At 35.3% G+C, this 21,353-nt stretch overlaps 1 protein-coding gene across 1 annotated transcript in view; it reads left to right on the forward strand.

Annotated features, from left to right (window-relative positions):
- Focad (focadhesin) overlaps nucleotides 1–21,353 on the forward strand; it is a 279,696-nt gene that overhangs the window by 195,766 nt on the left and 62,577 nt on the right. Inside the window, exons 22-24 of the mRNA XM_070007985.1 lie at nucleotides 7,107–7,199; nucleotides 15,159–15,247; nucleotides 20,401–20,445. Of these exons, the coding sequence (XP_069864086.1) occupies nucleotides 7,107–7,199; nucleotides 15,159–15,247; nucleotides 20,401–20,445 (227 nt within the window). The remainder of the gene's footprint in view (nucleotides 1–7,106; nucleotides 7,200–15,158; nucleotides 15,248–20,400; nucleotides 20,446–21,353) is intronic.

The following is a 21,353-nucleotide window of genomic DNA, read 5'->3' on the forward strand; positions in this document are numbered from 1 at the left end:
CACACACACATAAGCTTTTCTTTATTTAGATTTTTTTTATTACTATGAATTAACTTTTATTGTGACACTTGCATAATCACATACATGGTACTCCAATCAAACTCAGCCCTCCACTACTCTGGATCTAGTTTTTTTAGTTGTTGTTTGTTTGTTTTGTTTTACCCTGTTGGGTTCCACTGACCTATTCTTGTATTTCTCCACAATCATTGTTATTTCTCCACAATCACTGTTACTCCTATGAGTCTTCCAACTTTGCTGCTTTAATTTTTTCAGGAACAAGCTGTATCTTTCCATTAGGTTGATATCTCATTGTTTTCATATTACAAATCTTGGACATATTCTTATCAAATTTAATAGGACTTACATATCTCTAAGTGTTTGGATGAGACCACAATTAAACTTTATTTTTGATTTGTTGGAATTTCTCTTTATTGTTAGAATGTATATACAAAGTTATTTTCTTCTCTGACCTTACTAAGCCACTTATAAATTCTTATAGTCCTTTTATGAATTCTTTAGTATGTATTGCTGTCTTCAATAAAGATAGTTTTAATGACTGTCTTATCTGTAATGCGTACATAGCTTTTTCAGTATCTGAGTGTATTGCCAGGACCTCCCTACAGTGCTGAACAGGACTTGTGTGAATCCACATTCCTGTCTTGTTCTAGTATGGAACAGCATTCAGCCTTTTGCTTATTTTACCCTTTAATACCATGTTGGTGTAGTGACTTTTGTATCTTTCACTTGTCAGGTTAAGACAGTTTCCTTTTAAGTCCTAAAGTTGTGAGGATTTTTATGATATATAGTATTTAATGTTTTAAGATGCCTTTTCTGTATCTATTGAGTTATGATGAGTTATTTTTAATTGAGTTTATTTATGTATTTTTGGTGGTATTGAGTTTGAACTCAGGGCATTTCATTTGCTAGGCAAGAACGCTGGCACTTGAACCATATTGTTTGCTTTTGGTTATTCTTTGCATTAGTGTCTTGTATTTTTTGTCTGGCATGGCCTTGGACTGCCATTCTCCTCCTATACCTTCTCTGTAGCTTGTATTATAGACCTGGAACACCATGCCTGGCATTTTTGTTGAGATGAGGCCCAGTAACTTTTTCCTGGGCTTACCTCATACCTTGGTCTTCCAAAGATCTGTAACACAACTATCTGGAATTATAATTATAAACTACTTTGTAAGTGTGAATTGCAATTATGTGTGTACACTGTTGGTTTAACGTTTTAAAGAATCAGCTTTTCATTTGATGAAAAGCTTCATTGACTTTCAATGTTTTTGGTCTTCCTCATATTTTGGACTTAATTTGTTCTTATTTTTGAGATGCTCAAGGTGGAAATTTAGAAATCTGTTTTTTTCTTTAATGTATGCATTGAATGGCCTAAATTTTCTTCTATGCACTGCTTTTTTGTAAGTTATATTTTCATTTAATTTGAAATAAACTTTTTGAGGTTATAAAAATTGTTATTTGGAAATAATGGATTCTTCAGTATGCTGACTGTTCTTCATATTTTGAAGTGTATTTTGCTTTTTATAAAATAATAACTTCTCAATAAGAACGTGTTAGCTAAATTATTTTTCCACACCATGGTGAACTAGTTGTATAATACCATAAAATTGCTTAGAAAGTGTAAGCTTCCCTTATATTTTAAAAGGTTAAAAAAAATCTTAACATGATAGTCTCCCATGTGATTTTTAGCAAAAAAAAACATCACAGTTCTAAGTATGATTTAGTTTTGGCCTGATAACATAGCAGTTATATAATTACTCTCTTCTTTAGATTTTTTTTAAAACCAGTGTCCTCTTTCTTTGCTCCTCTGTCCATGTACCCAAAAGTGGTCATTCTAGATTTACTAAGGGTTCCCTAAGGCTACGATGATATCCTCTTCTGCTCTGATTTATACATTCTTCTTATCACAAGGTGAGCTTTGTGCTTGTTGGAGAAGAAGCTGAAGGTGAACAACAGTTTCCCTCTGTGGAATTCACTATCAGTCTCGTCATCCTTTTGCATTTCTCATTTTGACATGACATTCTCACCTAAATTAGATAATACTGATTTGTTCCTGGGGAAAAATGGCAGTCTTGGCAGTCTTGCTTCATTATTTTATCCATTCTTGGGCATATGCAAATTTCCCTAATCCTGCACTGTTCCCTAGCCATATTTTGCCTCATCACTAAGTAATGAGCTATTTTCTCATTTTTATCTTAGACATACCTTTTTCAGACTTTTCAGAAGCTCTACTCTGAATAAGATCAATCCCTCTACATTATTTTCCCCCCTTAGCTAATTATTATTTGATTCTTTTTGCTTTATAAATTAATTTTGTTTTTCTTCTGCTTTCTTTAGTGTTTTTCCTAGGTGCCTCAAATTACATGCAATATAAGCAATTATTTGAAATATAAGAAGTGCAGTTTCCCTTTTTCTTTTGGTTCCTTCTTTATTTTAAAGCATGTTTTTTTATGAACTATATTGTGTAGTGTTAACATTCATGCAATATGAAACAATTAGATAAAAATTGTGAAAAATAATGGGGAGAAATTATATCTGTGCTTCTTATAGGTTCTCCCTAGAAAAATACTGTGAAAAGTATGGTTTGCCGTATTTTAGATACTCTGTAATTACCATGTGGTTGTGAGTTGTTATGGTAACTGGGTTTCCCCCTTCTATTAAATAACAGAGTAAATGGTTGCTTGAGATGTGACTGAATTGTCGGCTTTCAAGCTAATGTTATCCTAATGGGAAATGGGGTGAGGTGGGGAGACAATGATAGAGGAAAGAAGGGGAATCTAGAAAGCAAAAGAGAATATTAAATCTCAAAAAAACCTACAAAGAGATAGTGTCATTTTACTTTTAAAAGGTGTCCTACATAAGACTACCCTTCTCACAATTTGTCAGGGGATAGGAATAAAAAAAAAGTTTATTTTGTGCCAACAAGATTACTACTGACAGAAAAGTGAAGCACGAGTTCTTTCTGTATAAACAATGGGACATTGAGTGGCTTTTAGGTTCTAAAACACTATGTGCAAATGGTTTTCTGCTGGGCATGTTGGAAGAATGTGAGCCAAATATTGTGGGTCAATATTTTTATGTCCATGTAGCATCTAAAGTTAAAAACACCTTCTTTATCTTTTTATTCTTTGATGGTAGTATATAACCTAGTGAACATGAAAAATGCCTAATTTTTTTATGAGCTGGGGATTCAAAATTTAATAGCAAGGTCTTTTGTACCTATTTTTACATGCTGCTGTTCCTGTCTTCCACTTTGGTAAACAACTTCATCAAACACCTATCTAACTTGCACTATAGAATTTGAGAAGTTGTTAAAGTACATATTAGCTTACAAACAGTGTAATTTTATTTGTTAATATTACACAAGAAGTAGAATGTACTCCCAAATTTCTGGAATTGTATTCTGCATAGTAAATTAACTAATTAGGTGACTATGTTTTACTCTTAAGTAAAACCTGTAGTCAAGATACATCATTACTTTGTCATTTTTCTCTCCAGTAATCCTCTACTTTCTGAGTAGTATTTCTAAGCATAATACTTAGTGTTGAGCTAGTATTTCAAGTATGGTTTGTTAGTACTTATATGATAAAAATAACAGTATTTATACAGGTTACATAATACAAAGTTTATAACACCTGCCTTGTCACTCACCTTGTACTTATCTGAAATTAAACATTTCCTGTCTAAAACAGTTGAGACATACATTTGTAAGATGCATTTATAAAATTCTAAATCATTATATCCTTGACTTGTATTTCAGTGTAGCTGCATTTTCCACATTATATTTCCCCATATTATTTCATGATTTCTTGCTTATGATATTATGGTTTTAATATAAGAAGAATTTCTCTTTAATAAAGCAGATGTTGGCTGGGTACCAGTGATTCATGCCTGTAATCCTAGCTGATCAGGAGACTTGAGATCTGAGGATCATGGTTTGAACCCAGCCTGGGTAGGATAGTTAAGAGACTATTATTTCCAATTAACCACCCCAAATTTGGAAGTATAGTTGTGGCTTAAGTGGTAGAGCACTAGGCTTGAGCAAAAAAGCTCAGAGATAGCTCTCAAGCCCAGGACCAGCACACAAAAAGGACACACACAGACACAGACACACAAACGCACGCACACACACATGCATTCACACACGCACATACACACTAATGCTGGATATTTAATTCTGTTAAACACAGCAGTATGTAATTGACCACTGTGTGCAAAGCATTGTTATTGGTATCATGGCAGCACTTTCAGGATGAGTAGGATATGATCTCTGCCCATGTGATTGTGTAAGATCAAGATTCATATACAAATAGTTTAAAATGAAATCTATGGAGTGTTACAGAAGAGGTACACAGTGGACTATAAGTATAGAAGTGAAAGAAATTATTCCAGTTAATTAGAAATCAGAAAAGACGGCATTCCATACAGAGTTTCAGTGACTGCAAAGATCTCAGAACTGATTTCATTAATATCTCCTTTCTCTTTCATATTTTCCTAAAATGCTCTGTTTTAGGCACGTGCATGATATCTCATTATTATCATGTTCTATGTAACTTTTTGTATATAGAAATTCTATTCTTACTCTTGAAGAAATAGGACATGTTATGTAATTACATGGCTATCTTTGTAAGAGTATGTGTAGTTAGTGATATTTAAAAAAAACTAAATTACACACACAGACTTAAAAGTTAGTAATACAGGGGTTGAGGAACAAGCTTTACCATCTATTGAATATACCAGATAAGTAGGTGGCAACTTCATGACTTGAAATTATTTCATTGATTGTGTTGCCTTCAACACAAGTATAGTAAATTAGACATAATTTTCATATTTTATAAATGCTCATTGAATTTATTTTTAGGTCTGAAATATAGGCAACTTAGGTAATGGCATATTGATGAGAAATAGCATCTAAAACTTGTCAAGGGAGGCCCTTTTTCCTGTGACACAAGATGAACACAAGGGCACTTATGACAGCAAGCTCTTTCTCTAAGTCTCTGTTCATTAAGGGAAAGAGCAAAAGAGTACATTTTTAGAGAGATGTACTCACAGCTAACTCCAGAGAACTCTAAGGTTAGGGCATAATCCCATAAAACATGGGGGCTCCAGGCTGGCATCTAGGCTAGCATGCTGTCCTGTGTCCCTGTGCCCACCTTCAACAGTGGTCAGAACCTCAGGAGGATTAGCTTCAGCCTCCTACTGATGACCCTTTTAAGTTGGTTTCCTGGAATGACTGCCTTTATTTTTAGAAGCTCCCCATTTGATTTAGAAGCTCCTCATTTTGATTTATATTTTTCTATAATCCCTCCCTTTTATAAATTGAAGTATAAAAAGCAAAGGAGGCCATTGTCTCTCCAAAATACTCACGTCCTTTCTGCCCGTTTCCTGAGGCTATGGACATTCTCAGTAGGACCATTATACTCATGGATTATTTTGTAGGAAAATCTAAAAATATTTTGAATTTCTAAAGTAAGAGATAAAAATTGGGTTTGTAGCATTTGAGTGTTGTTTCTGTTCAATTCAGTTCTCAAAGTAGAGCTTAAAGATAATTAAGATAGCTTATGAAAAAGGACACAGAATTGATAGGGAAAAGGATTTAAGAAAAAGATAATTTCAGAAACAAAGAACAGGGCTAAAAACTGATGAATGCCTCTATAGCTGGAAACATGGTCTAGATTGTCATTTGCTTCCTGGACAAGAGAGGAAGCAGGGATTGGAGGGTTTATTCCTTTGAGGACTTTTGTGGACACATTGGCAAAGCTTCTCTCCCAAACCCACTTAGCAGACTGAATTCTCAATCAGTAAAACAAGAGACCAGTTTCTATAATTGTTTCAAGTTCATTTCATGGTCTGAGTATCCATTTCATACTGTTTGAGCTTCTAATTTTTGAAAAAGCAGTAGTGCCATGAGAAGTGATTACTACCAGTCAGAAATAATCTCTTCCTGTTCTTCATTCCCATCACTGGCTCTCCAGCTAGCCAGAAAGCTCTTTGCATACATTGACTGATAATCATCATATCCTTCCCAGTACCTTGCAAAGTAGGCTCTCCATGAGACTCAGATTAAAGAAGGAACTAAATGTGTGTGCATGTGTGCATGTGTGCATATGTGTGTGCAGGCTATGTGTGTATATTTCACAAGGCCCTTGAGAAAATTAATTCTTATACTACATTGAAATGTTAAGCATTAGCCATTGAGATTCTGTTGTCATTTTATGTAAGTTTCTGTGTGTGTGTGTGTGTGTGTGTGTATGTGTGTGTGTGTGTGTGTGTGTGTGTGTGTGTGTGTGTGTGTCCCTCTCTGCCCCATAGGGAATTGAATAAAGTTTAGATGAGATGAGTTATTATAGAACATGAAATGTGATACCTTGTAACTGTTTTTCTTGAGTGATCTTTCTTTAACAGAAGTAGACCCTGGGAAGATTTGTTGCAAGATAGCTGTACACTAATAGGTAGAAACAGAAATTGCTATGAAAACCAGATGTTCTGTCTGGGCCTCTATTCAGCAGTAGGATTTCATTGTTGGCATATATCATTTTTCTCCTGTTTACCCACACTGATTAAAGGGCATTTATCTGGTTGTGTGCGCAATTGCTGTGTGCATTGCTCATTTGCATGCTTTTACCACCATGATTTCTCTACATAATATTTCTGTTGGCAATTTTAAGTTTATTCCTTTGGAAATTATCAGATTTAAAATTTAGGATATGAGCAATATTTATTTTTATTTAAATTGCTAGGGGGATTTGCTAGACAATACACAGTTCCCCGGCTTTGGCATGAGGTATTCTAGCATTTCTCCATAATTTTCAAGGATGGATTAGTATTGTACAGACATCTTAACTTGTTATCATTATAGGATTGTATTTGCTTTAATTTAGAAAATTCCAGATTTACTTTATGTAAAGTTGTTTTTTCTCTGGGAATATATAAAAGATATTATTTGAGGTTCTGATCCTGGCTGATTTGGTTTGCTTTAGAATTTAAACCATTTAAAGTAAAGGAAAGCAAGAAGTGGTGATATAGTTTAACTTTTATTCTGTTGTAATTCTGTGTAATCTAACATGTCATGGTACATCTTCCTACAGGTCCACATCCAGCTTTCAGAGTGGCACCGTGCACTTTTTCTTCCACAGGCCTGGCTTGCATATATGAACCGAGCTTACCATGCCATTTTACAAGTAAGGACACTATATGGGGTTTACTTTGTTCATAATGAATAGGAAACTTACATACATACATAATCACACTTAAATTTCACACTCATATTTTAGATATGAGACCCTTGTCTGTTGTATGGCTAGTGAAGATCTCCTCCCAATCTGTAAGCTTTCTATTGATTTTGCTAGCTGTGTTTTTTTGCCATGCAGAAGCTCTGCAGTTTCATGCAATCCCATTTATCCAACCTGTCTATGATTTGTTGTGTTTCTGGGTCTTTATTAAGAAGATTTCAGCCTGTGCCAAGGATCCCTAGAGTTTCTCCTGTTCCTTCCTGTAATGTTTTCAGGGTGTCTGCTTTGATTTTGATCCATTTGGAGTTGATTCTGGTGCAGGATGATATATAAGGATCTGCTTTAGTTTTCTACAGGTGTTTAACCAGTTTTTTAAGCACCGTTTACTGAAGAGGCTGTCTTTCTTCCATTCTATTATTTAGCTCCCTTATCAAAGATTAGGTGGCTATAGGTCTGTGGGTTCATTTCTTCAGTTCCATTCCCTTGGTCCTTAGGTATGTTCTTGTGATAGTACCAAACTGTTTTGATTACTATGGCTTTGTAGTAGAGTTTGAAATTTGGTATTGCTATTCCTCCAGTACTGTTCTTTCTGCTAAGGATTGTTTTTGCTATTTGGGGTTTTTTATTGTTCCATATGAATTTTTGGATTGCTTCTTCTATTTCATTGAAGAATGAGGTTGGGATATTGATAGGTATAGCATTGAATTTGTAGATAGCCTTTGGAGGTATTACCATTTTCACGATGTTAATCCTTCCAATACATATGCGTGGAGGTTTTTCCACTTCTTAAGTTCTGCTTTAATTTCCTTTTTCAGGTTTCTAAAGTTTTCATTATAGAGGTCCTTCACTTCTTTAGTTAACTCCTCAGTATTTTACTTTTTGTGGTGCTATTACAGAAGGAGTTGCTTTCCTGATTTCAGCCACACTCTTCTCATTGTTGGCATATGGAAAAGCCATTGATTTTTGAGGGTTAATTATATACTCTGCTACTTTGCCAACGTTTTGAATTAGCTCCAGTAACTTGGAGTGGAGTCCATGGGATTCTTTAAATACAAAGATCATGTCATCTGCAAAAAAGGAGAGTTTTACTTCATTTTTCCCTATTTGGATCCCCTTTGTGTTTGCATCTTGTCTTATTGCTATTGAAAGCTCTCGATTTTTATACGAACTGTTCTGTCTCATCCTACATGGCAAAGAAAGGGTCAAACATTCTCTGTTTGCTTACCTAATTTCTACATGTTCCTTATATCAAGTTGTCTAGAAAGGCATTTGTATTCTTCTCTTCTCAAAGGATTATATGCTCCCTCCGTGCCTTCTTAGTAGCCATGACCCACCCCAGTTTTGAAACCCTTATTACATTAGTTATTTATCTGAGGTGTCCAGTTGTCTTTATGCTCTTTATACTTGCTTTTCTGATGTCTCTGCCATTTGACATGTGTCTAAAATATAGTAACTTCTTACTAAAATGTGAGCTCTGCTTAATTTTGTCTTCATTTGTATTGTAAGTGATAGATCTTGAATTTTTAAAATAGAAAATAATTTTTGGTCACTAGAAAATGACATGAACAGTTAACAGTTTAAGAAAGCAACTAGCAATAATTTTCTTTTCTTTTTTTTTTTTTTTTTTTGGGGTCCGGTCATGGGGCCTGAACTCTGCGCCTGGGCGCTGTCCCTCAGCTCTTCAGCTCAAGGCTAGTGCTCTACCACTTGAGCCACAGCGCCACTTCTGGCCTTTTTTCTTTTTGCTTATGTGGTGCTGAGGAATCGAACCCAGGGCCTCTGGCATACAAGGCAAGTGCTCTACCACTGAGCCACCTTCCCAGCCCTAACAATATTTTTCTTTAGCTTAAAGTCATTGTTAAGAATGTTAGAAAAAATAAAATATGATATTACTTAAGTAATTTAGGTTCTAGAATACAATTTTCATGGAGTCTTAGAACTTGTGGTGTTATGGTTATAGGTAACAGCTATTTTATAAAATGGGATGGGAGAGTGAGAGTGGGGAATTGTATAGGTTGGCAAGAATGACTTAGTATTTAGACACTCATCTCAGATTAAAACCTTCCTGCAAGAGAGGCTGTTGAGCCTAGAATTCATAAAACATTGATAAATTTTCAGAGATTTTGATCCATTACAACTGAGTAGGGAACCAGAAATCCTCATATCTAACAAAGCACCAGGTGTTTTAATGTCACTAGTCTACCAGCCACATTTTGAACAAGAGTTTTAGATGGTACCACGAAACTACTGTAATCTACATTTCAAAGATTTCTGTTGGAGCCCCTCTTTCCTTTTGCTCATTGCTATTTTAACTCAATTCCGTTAGCCTCCATAGTGTTTGGACACCCAGTATGTTTTGAATCTTTCAAGAAGAGTGAGCTTGCAAGTCAGAACGTACATTACTTCACATTCCTATTTTACTAAGCAATTTTTTCAGTGTTTTTCTTCACCAAAGATTTATGGAAAAGGTCTACCTTGCTAGGCCTGGTGTGGAGTGTGTGGAACACAGGGAAATAAAGCAATCCTAGCACTTCCTGCCTGTGAAGGCCCAGTGTACTGAGACAGGCTAACTTGCCCAGTGGCTATTCAGTACAGCAGCTTTAGTGCTTTTATAAAAAAGGGAACAAAATGCTGTAGCACCTCAAGGAAGGGAATAATAGCTCCTCCTGCAGAATGAACTGGGAATTTTATTTAGCTCTTAGTATAAGGAAGGCCAAATTGAATAGTATTATGGTATAATTTTTACAGATGGCTTGCAGTTGATTTAAAAAGCTCTGTTTCCCCTATCACAACTACCATTTATTGAATAACTAGTATGTATCCAATATTTAGTATATATGATTTCATTTTTTCTTATTGAGTATGTGCTACTAAACCCACAGATAACTATATTATAGATAGAGGAATAGAGTTTGCTAGGCAATGAAACAAATGGCCCAGAACCAAACAGTAAATGAAAGAACCAGAACTTAAGCTGGATTTGTCTGACTTGAGAACATCTGCTTTTCCCACTGTGTGGTGTATTTTTGAAACACCACCATTAATGCAAATTTGTTTTAATGTTTTAAAGGACAGATCTATTTATGAAAAGCTTGCTCACTATTTTTAGTAATGCAGAATGATTCTACCTTACTACTGTTGCGGTGATGTTATGAATCTTTTACCATTTAATATGTCTTTGCTTTGGATGTCTAATGAACAAGTTGTATTGAAAGTTAATGACAAGAGATGTGTAACTGAAAGGCTTAGACTATAGCAAGAAGGTCTTCAACATTAGCAGAAATTCTTCTGCTTAGCCACCTGCTTCCAGCTCTATCTATTCTTTTTCACATGTGTGGTTGACATGTGGGAAGTATGTGAATATTTTCTGATTAAGATGACAAATACATGTACAAGCAGATTGACTATTGAGAGACCTTCTTGTTAAAAAACTTTCTACAGTCTTCTATACTTTGTTTATCATCTCTCCTCTGATGTTGAGGAAGTTCAGGTCTCTAGCCTTTGTGAAACTCTCCTTGGGAATATGAGTATACCTCAAACAGGCGACAGATGAAAGCAGGTTTACTTCAGACAGTCATTTTCTGGGTTAGCTTCATAGCTACAAAGTAATCTGAAACCAATCCAAAGGCAGGAATTGAGACCCTAATAAGTTATTTTGACCATTTGAAAGAGTTGTTTCTCATCTGTATGTATTATAATTGGTGATAGTGGTGGTGATAGTAATAGTAGTAGTGATGGTGGTGGTCGTTGTACTGGGGATTGAACTCAGAGCCTTGCACTTGGTAAACACATACTACTTCTTTTGCTTCTGTAGTTTGTTTTTAACATGAAGTGAACCAGATGAAATTGCTAAGTAATCAGCAAGCTCTTGGTTATACAAGCTGGAAATAAAAATTAAGAAGAATGGATGGATTACTAGTTGAAATCCATAGTCAATACCAAAACTCAAGTTGAGATGATCACTTAGCCTGTTCTCCTATTAAAGTTTCCCCTTGGCCCCTTAACTAGAAATATGTGACCATACTGAATGCCACTGGACATTTACTGTAAGCAGGCTAAGAATTGGAAGGCAAGGTGAATTTGGATAAGTAACCTAACATTTACTGGGTAGATCAGTTTAGGGAGACATTCTAGAAGAGGGAGTAGAAAAGAATACAAACTCTTGAGGAAGAAAAATTATGAAATTTAGGCACAAAAGATTGATTATACTAGTTTATGACCTGGGAGATTGCAAAAATTAGGCCTTCTCAGGAAGTTGCATGTATTCTAGCCTTCTTGTATTATTTATTTCCAAATAGGTTTTTAGCTTTCTAATTTCCTGTTTCATGTATTTTTTTAAAGCCATTATAGGAAATAGGTGTTTTAAGAGTAAAGTTTCATAATTTAAAACGCACAAATAGCAATGTCAGATAATAAAAATCATTTTCCCTTTTACTTTGCCTTCTCTCCTGGAAGGGTGATATAACTGTTAAATATTAATGTCAATATCTTTTAGTTTAATCATTTCTGATGCTTTCTTCCAAGAGACAGTAGGAAGAATAAAAGGGCCAGAATTCTGTCTTTGACAATATAGAGTTTGTTTTTGAGGAACCATTCACTTCATGAGATTATGTAGAATATAAAACATAAGTTATTTCTGAAGAGATTTAAATATCTTTAAGAAAGAAGATTTAGCAAGAAGATTATAAAGGGAAGTGTGGATTTCTACTTTTTAACAATACATCTACACAGTAAGAGGAAATGGCTTTAGATCAAGGCAATCTGATTGTTGAGTTCACATCCTGAATCCTTCAAGCTGTCATGCTTCTTTCATTAGTATGTAGACATCTACATTTCTTCTGTATTACCTTTGGGCTCTGCATGGTTTGTAGGAAAAAAGACAACCAGTAGAAAAATGGACAGAATTTAAAATCCAGTGTCAGTAAACATTTTTTACTTTTTGGTTTTTTTTTTGGGGGGGGGTGTCAGTTGTGGGGCTTTAACTCTGGGCCTGAGCATTGTCCCTCAGCTCTTCATCTCAAGGCTAGCATTCTACCACTTGAGCCACAGTGTCACTTCCTAGTAAACATTTTTAAAAGCTTAATCTCATTAGTAAATAGTAAAATAAAGTAAAACTATAATAGAAGTATTTCACATCTACTAGAATGATAAATATTATCTGGCAATTTCAAATGTTGGTGAGGAACCATGACTTAGTGCTGGTGAAATGTAAGCCAGCACAACTATTTGTGAAAATGGTGAGGCCTGATTCCATAATCTTACACAAAATCTGAGTTCTTGTTTCAATTACATTTAAAGAATGTAATTCGTGATGGCAGAAACAGGAAAATACTTGATAATCCTGAGTATAAAACAATGGAAAGGATAATAAATATATTTGAAATATATTTGGCCTTAATATTCTCTCTTTAAGAGGCAATATTAGTTATGTTTCTATTACATTTTAAAAATGATTAGCTGTGGTATTTCTTTTTATAAATTAACTCAAGAATTTGAAATATAATGTTGGAGCTATTGGTAAACAACTTTTCTTACATATCACTTATATCTTTTTTAATTTTTTAATTTTTTTTACATTTTTTATTAATAAGTTTTTATTGTTAAAGTACCATACAGAGGGGTTACAGTTACATGAGCAAGGTAATGAGTACATTTCTTATCAAGCATTGTTGCATCTTCCTTGTTTCCCCTTACCATCCCTCCCCCCAAAAAAAAAAGTTGTAAAGTTCGTTTTTTGACATACCATTTTGTACATTTCATTGTTACAATGGGTCTACCTGTATCCCTATTTAAACAATTTGTTTTTTCCCTTCCCCTCCCCAAATTATACCAACAGCAAATACAGTGAAAACAGGGGTTATACCATGGGGGGAGGGACATACAAAGCAACAAAAAATCACCTTATAAATATGTTAGAAACAATAGCAAGAAAGAAAACCCATTTGAGTCCTTATCTTGGGGTTCATTTTGCCTAACATCAACTTATGTGATCTTTTCTGCTTGTCTCAGACATATACTAGTTATTACAAATAAGGGACCTTTGTTTCTTTGGGCCTGACTTACTTCACTTAATTATTGTGAAAATACTGTACAGAGAGTTTACAGTTACATGAGCAAGGTAATGAGTACATTTCTTATCAAGCATTGTTGCCTCCTTTGTTTTTCCCCTACCATCCTTTTCCTCCCACCTCCACAACTACATTCCTCCCCGCTAAATTGTAAAGTTCGTTTTTCAACTTAGTGTCTTCTACATCTTATCGTTGCAATGGGTCAACCTGTATCCCTATTTAAATATTTTGTTTTTTCCCTTCTCCTCCCAAAATTATACCAGCATCAAATACAGTGAAAACAGGGGTTATACTGTGGGGGAAGGACATACAAAGCAACAAAAAAAAAATCACATGGTGCCTTATAAATACACTAGAAACAATAGCAAGAAAGAAAAAACCACTTGTGTCCCTATCTTGGGGTTCATTTAGCTTAACTTCATCTTATCTGGTCATATGTATATAGCTTTTGACCTTTTTTACTTGTCCCAGACATATACTAGTTATTGTAGATAAGGGAAACCATGGTACCTATGTTTCTTTGAGTCTGGCTTACTTCACTTAATAAAATTTTTTCCAAGTCTTTCCGTTTCCTAACAAATGGGGCAATATCATTCTTTCTGATGGAGGCATAGAATTCCATTGTATATGTGTGTGTGTGTGCACACACACACACACATATATATATATATATATATATATATATATATATATATATATATAGCACCTTTTCTTGATCCATTCATCTACTGAGGGACATCTGGGTTGGTTCCATTCTTAATAGAGACCCAGAAACACAACAAATCAAAGAAAGGTTAGACAAATGGGATTGCATGCAGCTGCAGAGCTTCTGCATGGCAAAGGACATAGCTAGCAATAGAAAGCCCATGAATTGGGAGAAGATCTTCACTAGCCATACAAAGGACAAGGGTCTCATATCTAAAATATACTTGGAACTAAAAAAATTAAATCCCCCAACAACAAATCCTCAAAGAAACAACTGTCCAATAAATAAGTGGGCTAAAGACTTAAAGAGAATTTTCTGAAGAGGAAAGAAGGATGGTCAATAGACACATGAAGAAATGCTCAACCTTTTCAGCCATAAAAGAAATGCAAGTTAAAAAAACATTTAAGATTCCACCTCACCTCAGTTAGAATGGCTATAATCATGAACTCTAGTAACAACAGATGCTGGAAGGGATGTGGACAAAAGGAAACTCTACTGCATTGTTGGTGGGAGTGTAAACTTGTTCAGTCACTTTGGAAAGTAGTATGGCGGTTCCTCAAAAGACTCCACATAGAGCTCCCCTATGACCCAGCAATCCCACTTTTGGGCATTTACCCAAATGATCGCAAACAAGGCCATACTAAAGCTACCAGCACACTATGTTTATTGCAGCATTATTTACCATAGCTAAGATACAATATCATGTATATCTTATGTGTGCTTTTCACCTAAATAATCTATTATCTCTACCATTCTGTTCTAATACTGGTGCCAAGACCCCATCTTGGTATTATATCAACTAAAATTGCCAGTTCCTGATAAAGGAAGGTGAATACCATGTAGGGGACTTTGAAAATGGGACCTATGAAATTCAAATCTGCTTTAATAGGTATCCTGGAATGAAGTTCTTTTTACTAAATTTGCCAAACATACAACCTCCTCAGGATGTACTTCTGATGAGTCTAGAAATACCCGAGCAGTGATACATTGTTTCTTTTTACTCATCCTCTTTCATAATCAAATATGCTATCAGGATATAAAGCCAACTGGAAAAGGATCTATTTCCCAGAGAACTTTTCAGTTCATTGCAGCCATTGATTTTTTGCATTCTGATTTATGTTGCATTGTTTGCAGGGAAGAATAGGAGAGCTGGAGCTGCAGTTAAAACATGGGAAAGAAGGACCTGAGGAGGTGCAGTACAAAAGAAGCACTGCCTGGCTATGGTAAGGGGATGGCAATTTTTGGCTCATTATTGTCATAAGAAATGAGTAATGAAGGAAACAGCACCACTTTAAATTTAATACTGGTGACTTTTCCTTGTGTTTGGGCCTAAATGAAAACAACAGTTAAATATGTATATTTTTACCCATTCCCTATATGTTATAAGGGAAGCTTTATTCATAAATTACATGCATATAATAGATATACCTCAGTATCCATAAGGAATTGATTCCAGGTTCATCTATTGATACTAAAATCCATGGATGCTCAATTCAAGAGAATTCTCAATTCTCAATTCTCTTGAATTGAGCATAAATATAAAATAGCATCATGTTTGCATGTAACCTGTGCACAGATATATGAAATAACCCCTAGGTTACTTATAATAACCTATACAATGTGAATGCTGTGTGCATAGTTGTTAGATGGCATTGATTAGGGAATAATGAAAAGAGACACACATTTGGTTAAATTCATGGATGCACAGCTCTCAGATACCAAGGGCTGAATTATGTAACTATTTTTTTCTGACACAATATGGAAATGGTTTGCCTTCCTTCCCTATACTTTATTCCTTGTAACTGATTATTTTGTTATGCTTTTGAATGAAGGTTCTGTTTTTCTCACTCATTTCATTGCCATCTTACCCACATTTAGTTAGGAATTACTCCTCTTTACCTCTGCTCACCCTTCTCTAAGACATCTTCATTATTAGGAATAGCTTTACCCTGTCAGACCTTTAATTTCTTTAGCACAGACTCCCTCAGGTACTCCTACTATATTACCTAGAAATGTGTAATTGCTGGAACATTAAAAGCAACTTAAATTGTCATATATGTTGAGAAGAATACTTAGTCAGATTAATTGTTGCTGCTGCCTGAATTGCCAAGAAAGTACCCAGAACCTAGATAGTTTTGTCTACAGCTATAAGTTGCTTTAATCTAAAAAAAAAAAGTCTGTAAGTTACTTTATTTGTCCAAAAAGAATCTCTCTGTATATTTAATTCTATTTGTACATTTTATAGATTTAGCAAAAAATAGTAATGCAGTTTAAAATTTTTGCTATTGGATTTAAGAATGGAGATTAAGAATTTGGACGGCACTATTTGTTTTCTGTTAGCTTTGGAACCCAGCTTTTATTTCATCTTTTGAAAGTTATGGTAGGTAGTATGTATGTGCTTCACTATCCAAAACATAGAAAGACACCTATAGATATAAGTCCCTAGTGAATATATAAGAATTCTAGAAGTTACTTAAGAGTAATATAGAACTAGAAACTTTGCAGTTAAACTAGTAGTGACTCACTGGCACTGGTGGTTCATACCTATAATCCTAGCAACCCAAGAAGCTGAGATCTGAGGACTGTGGTTTAAAGCCAACCCAGGCAGGAAATTCCATCAGACTTTTGTCTTAAATTAACCACCAAAAAGCTGGGAATGGAGCTGGGAATGACTCTAGTTCTAGAGCACTAGCCTTGAGCACAAAAGCTCAGGGACAGTGCCCAGGAACTGGCACAAAACCAACCAAACCAAACCAAAACCCAACAAATTTGTAGTGACTGGTAAGTTTTTTGTTGTTATTTGTTTTTGTTTTTGTTTGTTGTGCTGGTCCTGGTGCTTGAAATCAGGGCATAGATGCTGTCTCTGGGGTCTTTTGCTCAAAGCTAGTGCTCTATCTTTTGAGCCATAGCTCTACTTCTAGCCTTTTTTTTTTTTTTTCCTGCTTAATTGGAAATAAGAATCTCACAGTTTCCTACTCAGGCTTTCTCCAAACAGTGATTCTCAGATCTTAGCCTCCTAAGTAGCTACAATTACAGATATGAGACATAAGTGCCTGGCTTAGAAATCTATTTTTAAATGAGTTCTTCATCCACTTACTTTATTGGAACACAGTTCCAAATCTGCATAGAGACATGTTTGTTATTTCAAAATGTGTTTACTGAGTGCATGTGCTATCATGCATCTCAGCAGATGAATTGATCAAGAAAATGTGATGTGTGTGTGTGTGTGTGTGTGTGTGTGTGTGTGTGTGTGTGTGTGTGTGTGTGTGTGTGTGTGTATATATATATATATATATATATATATATATATATGTCTGAATTCTATGCCTCCATCAGAAAGAATGACACCTCCCCATTTGTTAGGAAATGGAAAGACTTGGAAAAAATTATATTAAGTGAAGTAAGCCATACCCAAAGAAACATAGGTCCCATGGTTTCCCTTATCTGCAATAATGTCTAGGACAATGTGAATGTCCTAGGACAAGTGAATGTAAATGTCTAGGACAAGTGAAAGAGGTCAAAAGCTATGTACATAGACTATATAAGCTGATGCTAAATGAAATGAACCTCAAGATAGGGACACAAGAGATTTTATCTTTCTTGTTCTTTTTAATGTATTTATAATGTACTATGTGATTTTTTGATTTCTATTGTATGTTCTTCCCCCATGATATAACACCTGTTGTCACTGCATTTGATTTCGGTATCCTGAATATTGTATATACATTTTTCTAATTTGGGGAGAGGAAGGGAAATAGGATAAATGGAGAGGAGATTGATTAGGGTCAGAATGAGGTAAAGTGGAACTTAAACTGTTTTCTATGGAAGTTCTAGGTTAGTATCTTTCATATGGCCCTTGATGAAGCCTGAAGGAAGTGATGGTGTGAGCTATGTTGATGCCTGGTGAGGAATGTTGGAAGAGGGGGAATAGCATATTTCAAGGCCTGGGGTATATAACCTGCAGAGTGACCAGTGTGACTTGAAGAGAGCAAAGGAGGAAGTAATTGGATGTAAGAGCAGAGAAATTCAAGAGATGGATTACAAGGAGTCTTTGTATACCTGAAGAAAATTTTATGAGATGGAGAAATATTGGAGGATTTGAACTAGAAGATGTGATTCATAATTTGGAAGGATCCCTCTAGGTGATATAGTGAAGATATATGCTGGGAAAAATGATCAGGAGTCCACTGCAATAATTCAGTAACAAAAAAGCCAGAAATTTAGTCAAGTGTTAACAGTAGAAGTACTACAAAGTAAGTAAAAAATTGAATCTATTTTGAAGGCAGTTTCCATTGTTCTTTAATTCTATAAGTCTAAATTATTAATTTAAATGAGAGGAAGGTAGTCTAGGATGTTACCGTATTTTCATTTGCTAAGGAGATAGCCTGGATAGAGCCTCTACTCTACTGGTAGAGCTTTTGCCTAACAGGCCCAAGGCCCAAGATGTGATTACCAGCACCACAATACCAAACAGTGTGGTAGGGAGAATAATGAAAATGGGGGAAGGGAAAACAGGTGGTCCAGAAAGCTAGAAGGGAGTAGGGAGAGAGCTCTGGTACACACAAAGAAGTTTTTGTCTTAAAAATATAAGATGAGTCATCATTTTATAACAAAAGATTGCATTGGATATACCACTTTCTCTTCAAGAAGGCAGAAATTGATTTATTTTGGGGATTGAACCAGAGTCACACACTTGTTAAATAAGCATTCTACCACTTGAGCCACAACTCCAGACATGGACAATACATTTTAGAGAAATTTATTGACAAGTGATTTTTTTCCCACAATTATGATCTGAAAAAAAATCTTTTGCTCTTAAGAATAACTCATTCAGCCAGGTGCCTGTGTGGCTCATGCCTGTAATCCTAGCTACTCATGAGGCTGAGATCTCAGGATTGCAGTTGCAAGCAACCTGGGCAGGAAAGGCAGTGTGATATTTATCCCCAGCTAACTACCAAAAAAGTGAGAAATGAAGCTGCAGCTCAAATCGTAAAACACTAGCCTTGAGCATAAAACTCTGAGACAATGCCCAAAAGAACTCATTTACAAGGTGCTAAGATTTTGCTATATGTTAAATGCAAACATTTCTGTGTAAATGTAACAAATATAAAAAATTATAATTTTGAAAATCTTCAGATTTATAAAATTCAAATTTCATTTGATCCTTTATGTGTTCTCTCTTACTCAGTTACTTCAAAAAGTTTTAAAAAATTACATTTAAACATAAATGGTAAACCATTTAAAATGTGGAACAATTTAAAATGTGGAAGCTAGTGATTGCTTTTCACTTTATATCAATGCTATTTATTGGGAACAGATGTATTTTTTTCTCTATGAACATTTTGATAGGTTCCTGCATTTCTTTCTTTCTTTCTTTTTTATTTTGTCGGCCATGGAGCTCGAACTCAGAGCCTAGGCTCTATTCCCAAGCTCTTTTTGTCTAAGGGTAATGTTCTACCATTTTGAGCCACAATATCACTTCCTGTCTTCTGGTGGTTAACCGAAGCATTTCATGGACTTTCCTGCATGGGCTGCTTTGAACTGTGATTCTCAGATATTAGCCTCTCAAGTAGTCAGAGCAACCAGCACCTGTCAAGTTCCTGCTTTTCAATGCAGCACTATAATTTTCTTCTTTTGGCTTTCACAAGATTGGATATCTGAAGTTTGAAATTGTATTTTATGTACACATGCAGTGACTATTCCATATATAGAATTTAGAAATAGAAAATTGAGCCTTTGTGCAAAAGAAATATAGGAAACGTCATAGTCAATGTGAACTGCCATAACAGAAACACTATAGACTTCATAGCTTTAAAACACCAACCTTATGTCTCATAGTTCTAGAATCTGGGAATCAATACTTAGAAGGCTGGTGTATGGTGAGGGTTCTAGGTCCTGATTTATAGATGGCTATCTTCCCATTATATCCTTAGGTTGGAGAGGAAGCAAGCTCTTTTTTGTCCATTCTCATTAGGGCATTGATCCCATTAATAAAAGGGCCTCACCTCCTAATGCCATGACATTGGGGGTTCAGATTTCAACATAGAGATTTGGAGGGTAGATAACATTTAGCCCATAGAGGAGAGTAGGCTAAAGGATACTTGCACAGACACTTGCAATGACTCTGTCTCAGATTTTCCTGTACATCTCTCCTCAGTTGCATTCACCCCTTCCCATCAGTGACCCAATGTAAAGGAAGATAAAACTGTCTTTGAAGTAAAATCTGCTGCAATTCTTTCTCCCTGCAGGAAGGTTATCCATACAGTTTTAAGGGTGGGAGTCATTGCTAAAGGATCTTATTAACTGGTGTATAAGGGAAAAAGATTGAGTTCTTGCTCTCACATAAACTTGCGTCTATTTTCCATCTTTATTTCAGGGTCAGAGACATGTTGACTGATGAGATTACCAAGACTGCTGCAAAGTAAGTCATTTATTGTTTCTCCATTTTTTATTCAACTTATTTCCTGGAAGATATATGTGTGTGTGTATGCTATAATATATAATAATATAATATATAGTTTGGTTATATATTAAATAATATAGCATACATATAGTTTCATAACTTTAAGGACTGAAAGTACTTTCTTGTTACATTTTGTTTGTTCGTTTGTTTTTTTGTGGATCTTGAAATCAAGGCCTGGGTGCTGTCTCTGAGCTTTTGTGCTCTAGGCTAGTGTCGTAGCTCTTGAGTCACAGCTTTATTTCCAGAGATAAGAGTCTTAAGGACTCCCATCCAGGCATGATTAGAACCACAATCCTCAGATCTCAGCCTCTTGAATAGCTAGGATTAGAGACCTGAGCCACTAGTGACCAGCTGTTTTTTCTTTTTGTTTGTTTGTTTTGTTTTGTTTGACATTTAATACTTTTTTTTTTTGTCATTAGTGGGGCTGAACTCAGGTCCTGGCCACTGTCCCTGAGCTTTTGTGCTCAAGGCTAGTACTCTACTACTTAGAGCCACAGTTCCATTTTTGGTTTTCTAAGTGGTTAAATGGAGATAAGAGTCTCACTGACTTTTCTGCCCAGGCTGGTGTTGAATGGCGATCCTCAAATCTTAGCTTTCTGAGTAGCTACTTCTAGCTTTGCATCTAGTTGCCAAAGTTAAACAAAATGCTTTGTTCTTTGGCTTCGTAAAGGATCAAAGAGGAAGAAGTAAATAAATTATTCAGAATGAGTGAGTTATGTGAGATCAACAAATAGATTTTTAATTTCAACTGCAAAGTGGCAAACAAATCAAGTAGTCCTTCCCTTCATTTTCTGGGTGCTGTTGTGTCCAGGGTATAATAAACACTAATGCAAAGACCCAGTAAAAAGGCAATGTCAGTCAGCCTT

This window comes from Dipodomys merriami, unplaced genomic scaffold (assembly GCF_024711535.1).
Source record: "Dipodomys merriami isolate MVZ:Mamm:240054 unplaced genomic scaffold, mDipMer1.0.p SCAF_11, whole genome shotgun sequence".
NCBI lineage: Eukaryota > Metazoa > Chordata > Mammalia > Rodentia > Heteromyidae > Dipodomys > Dipodomys merriami.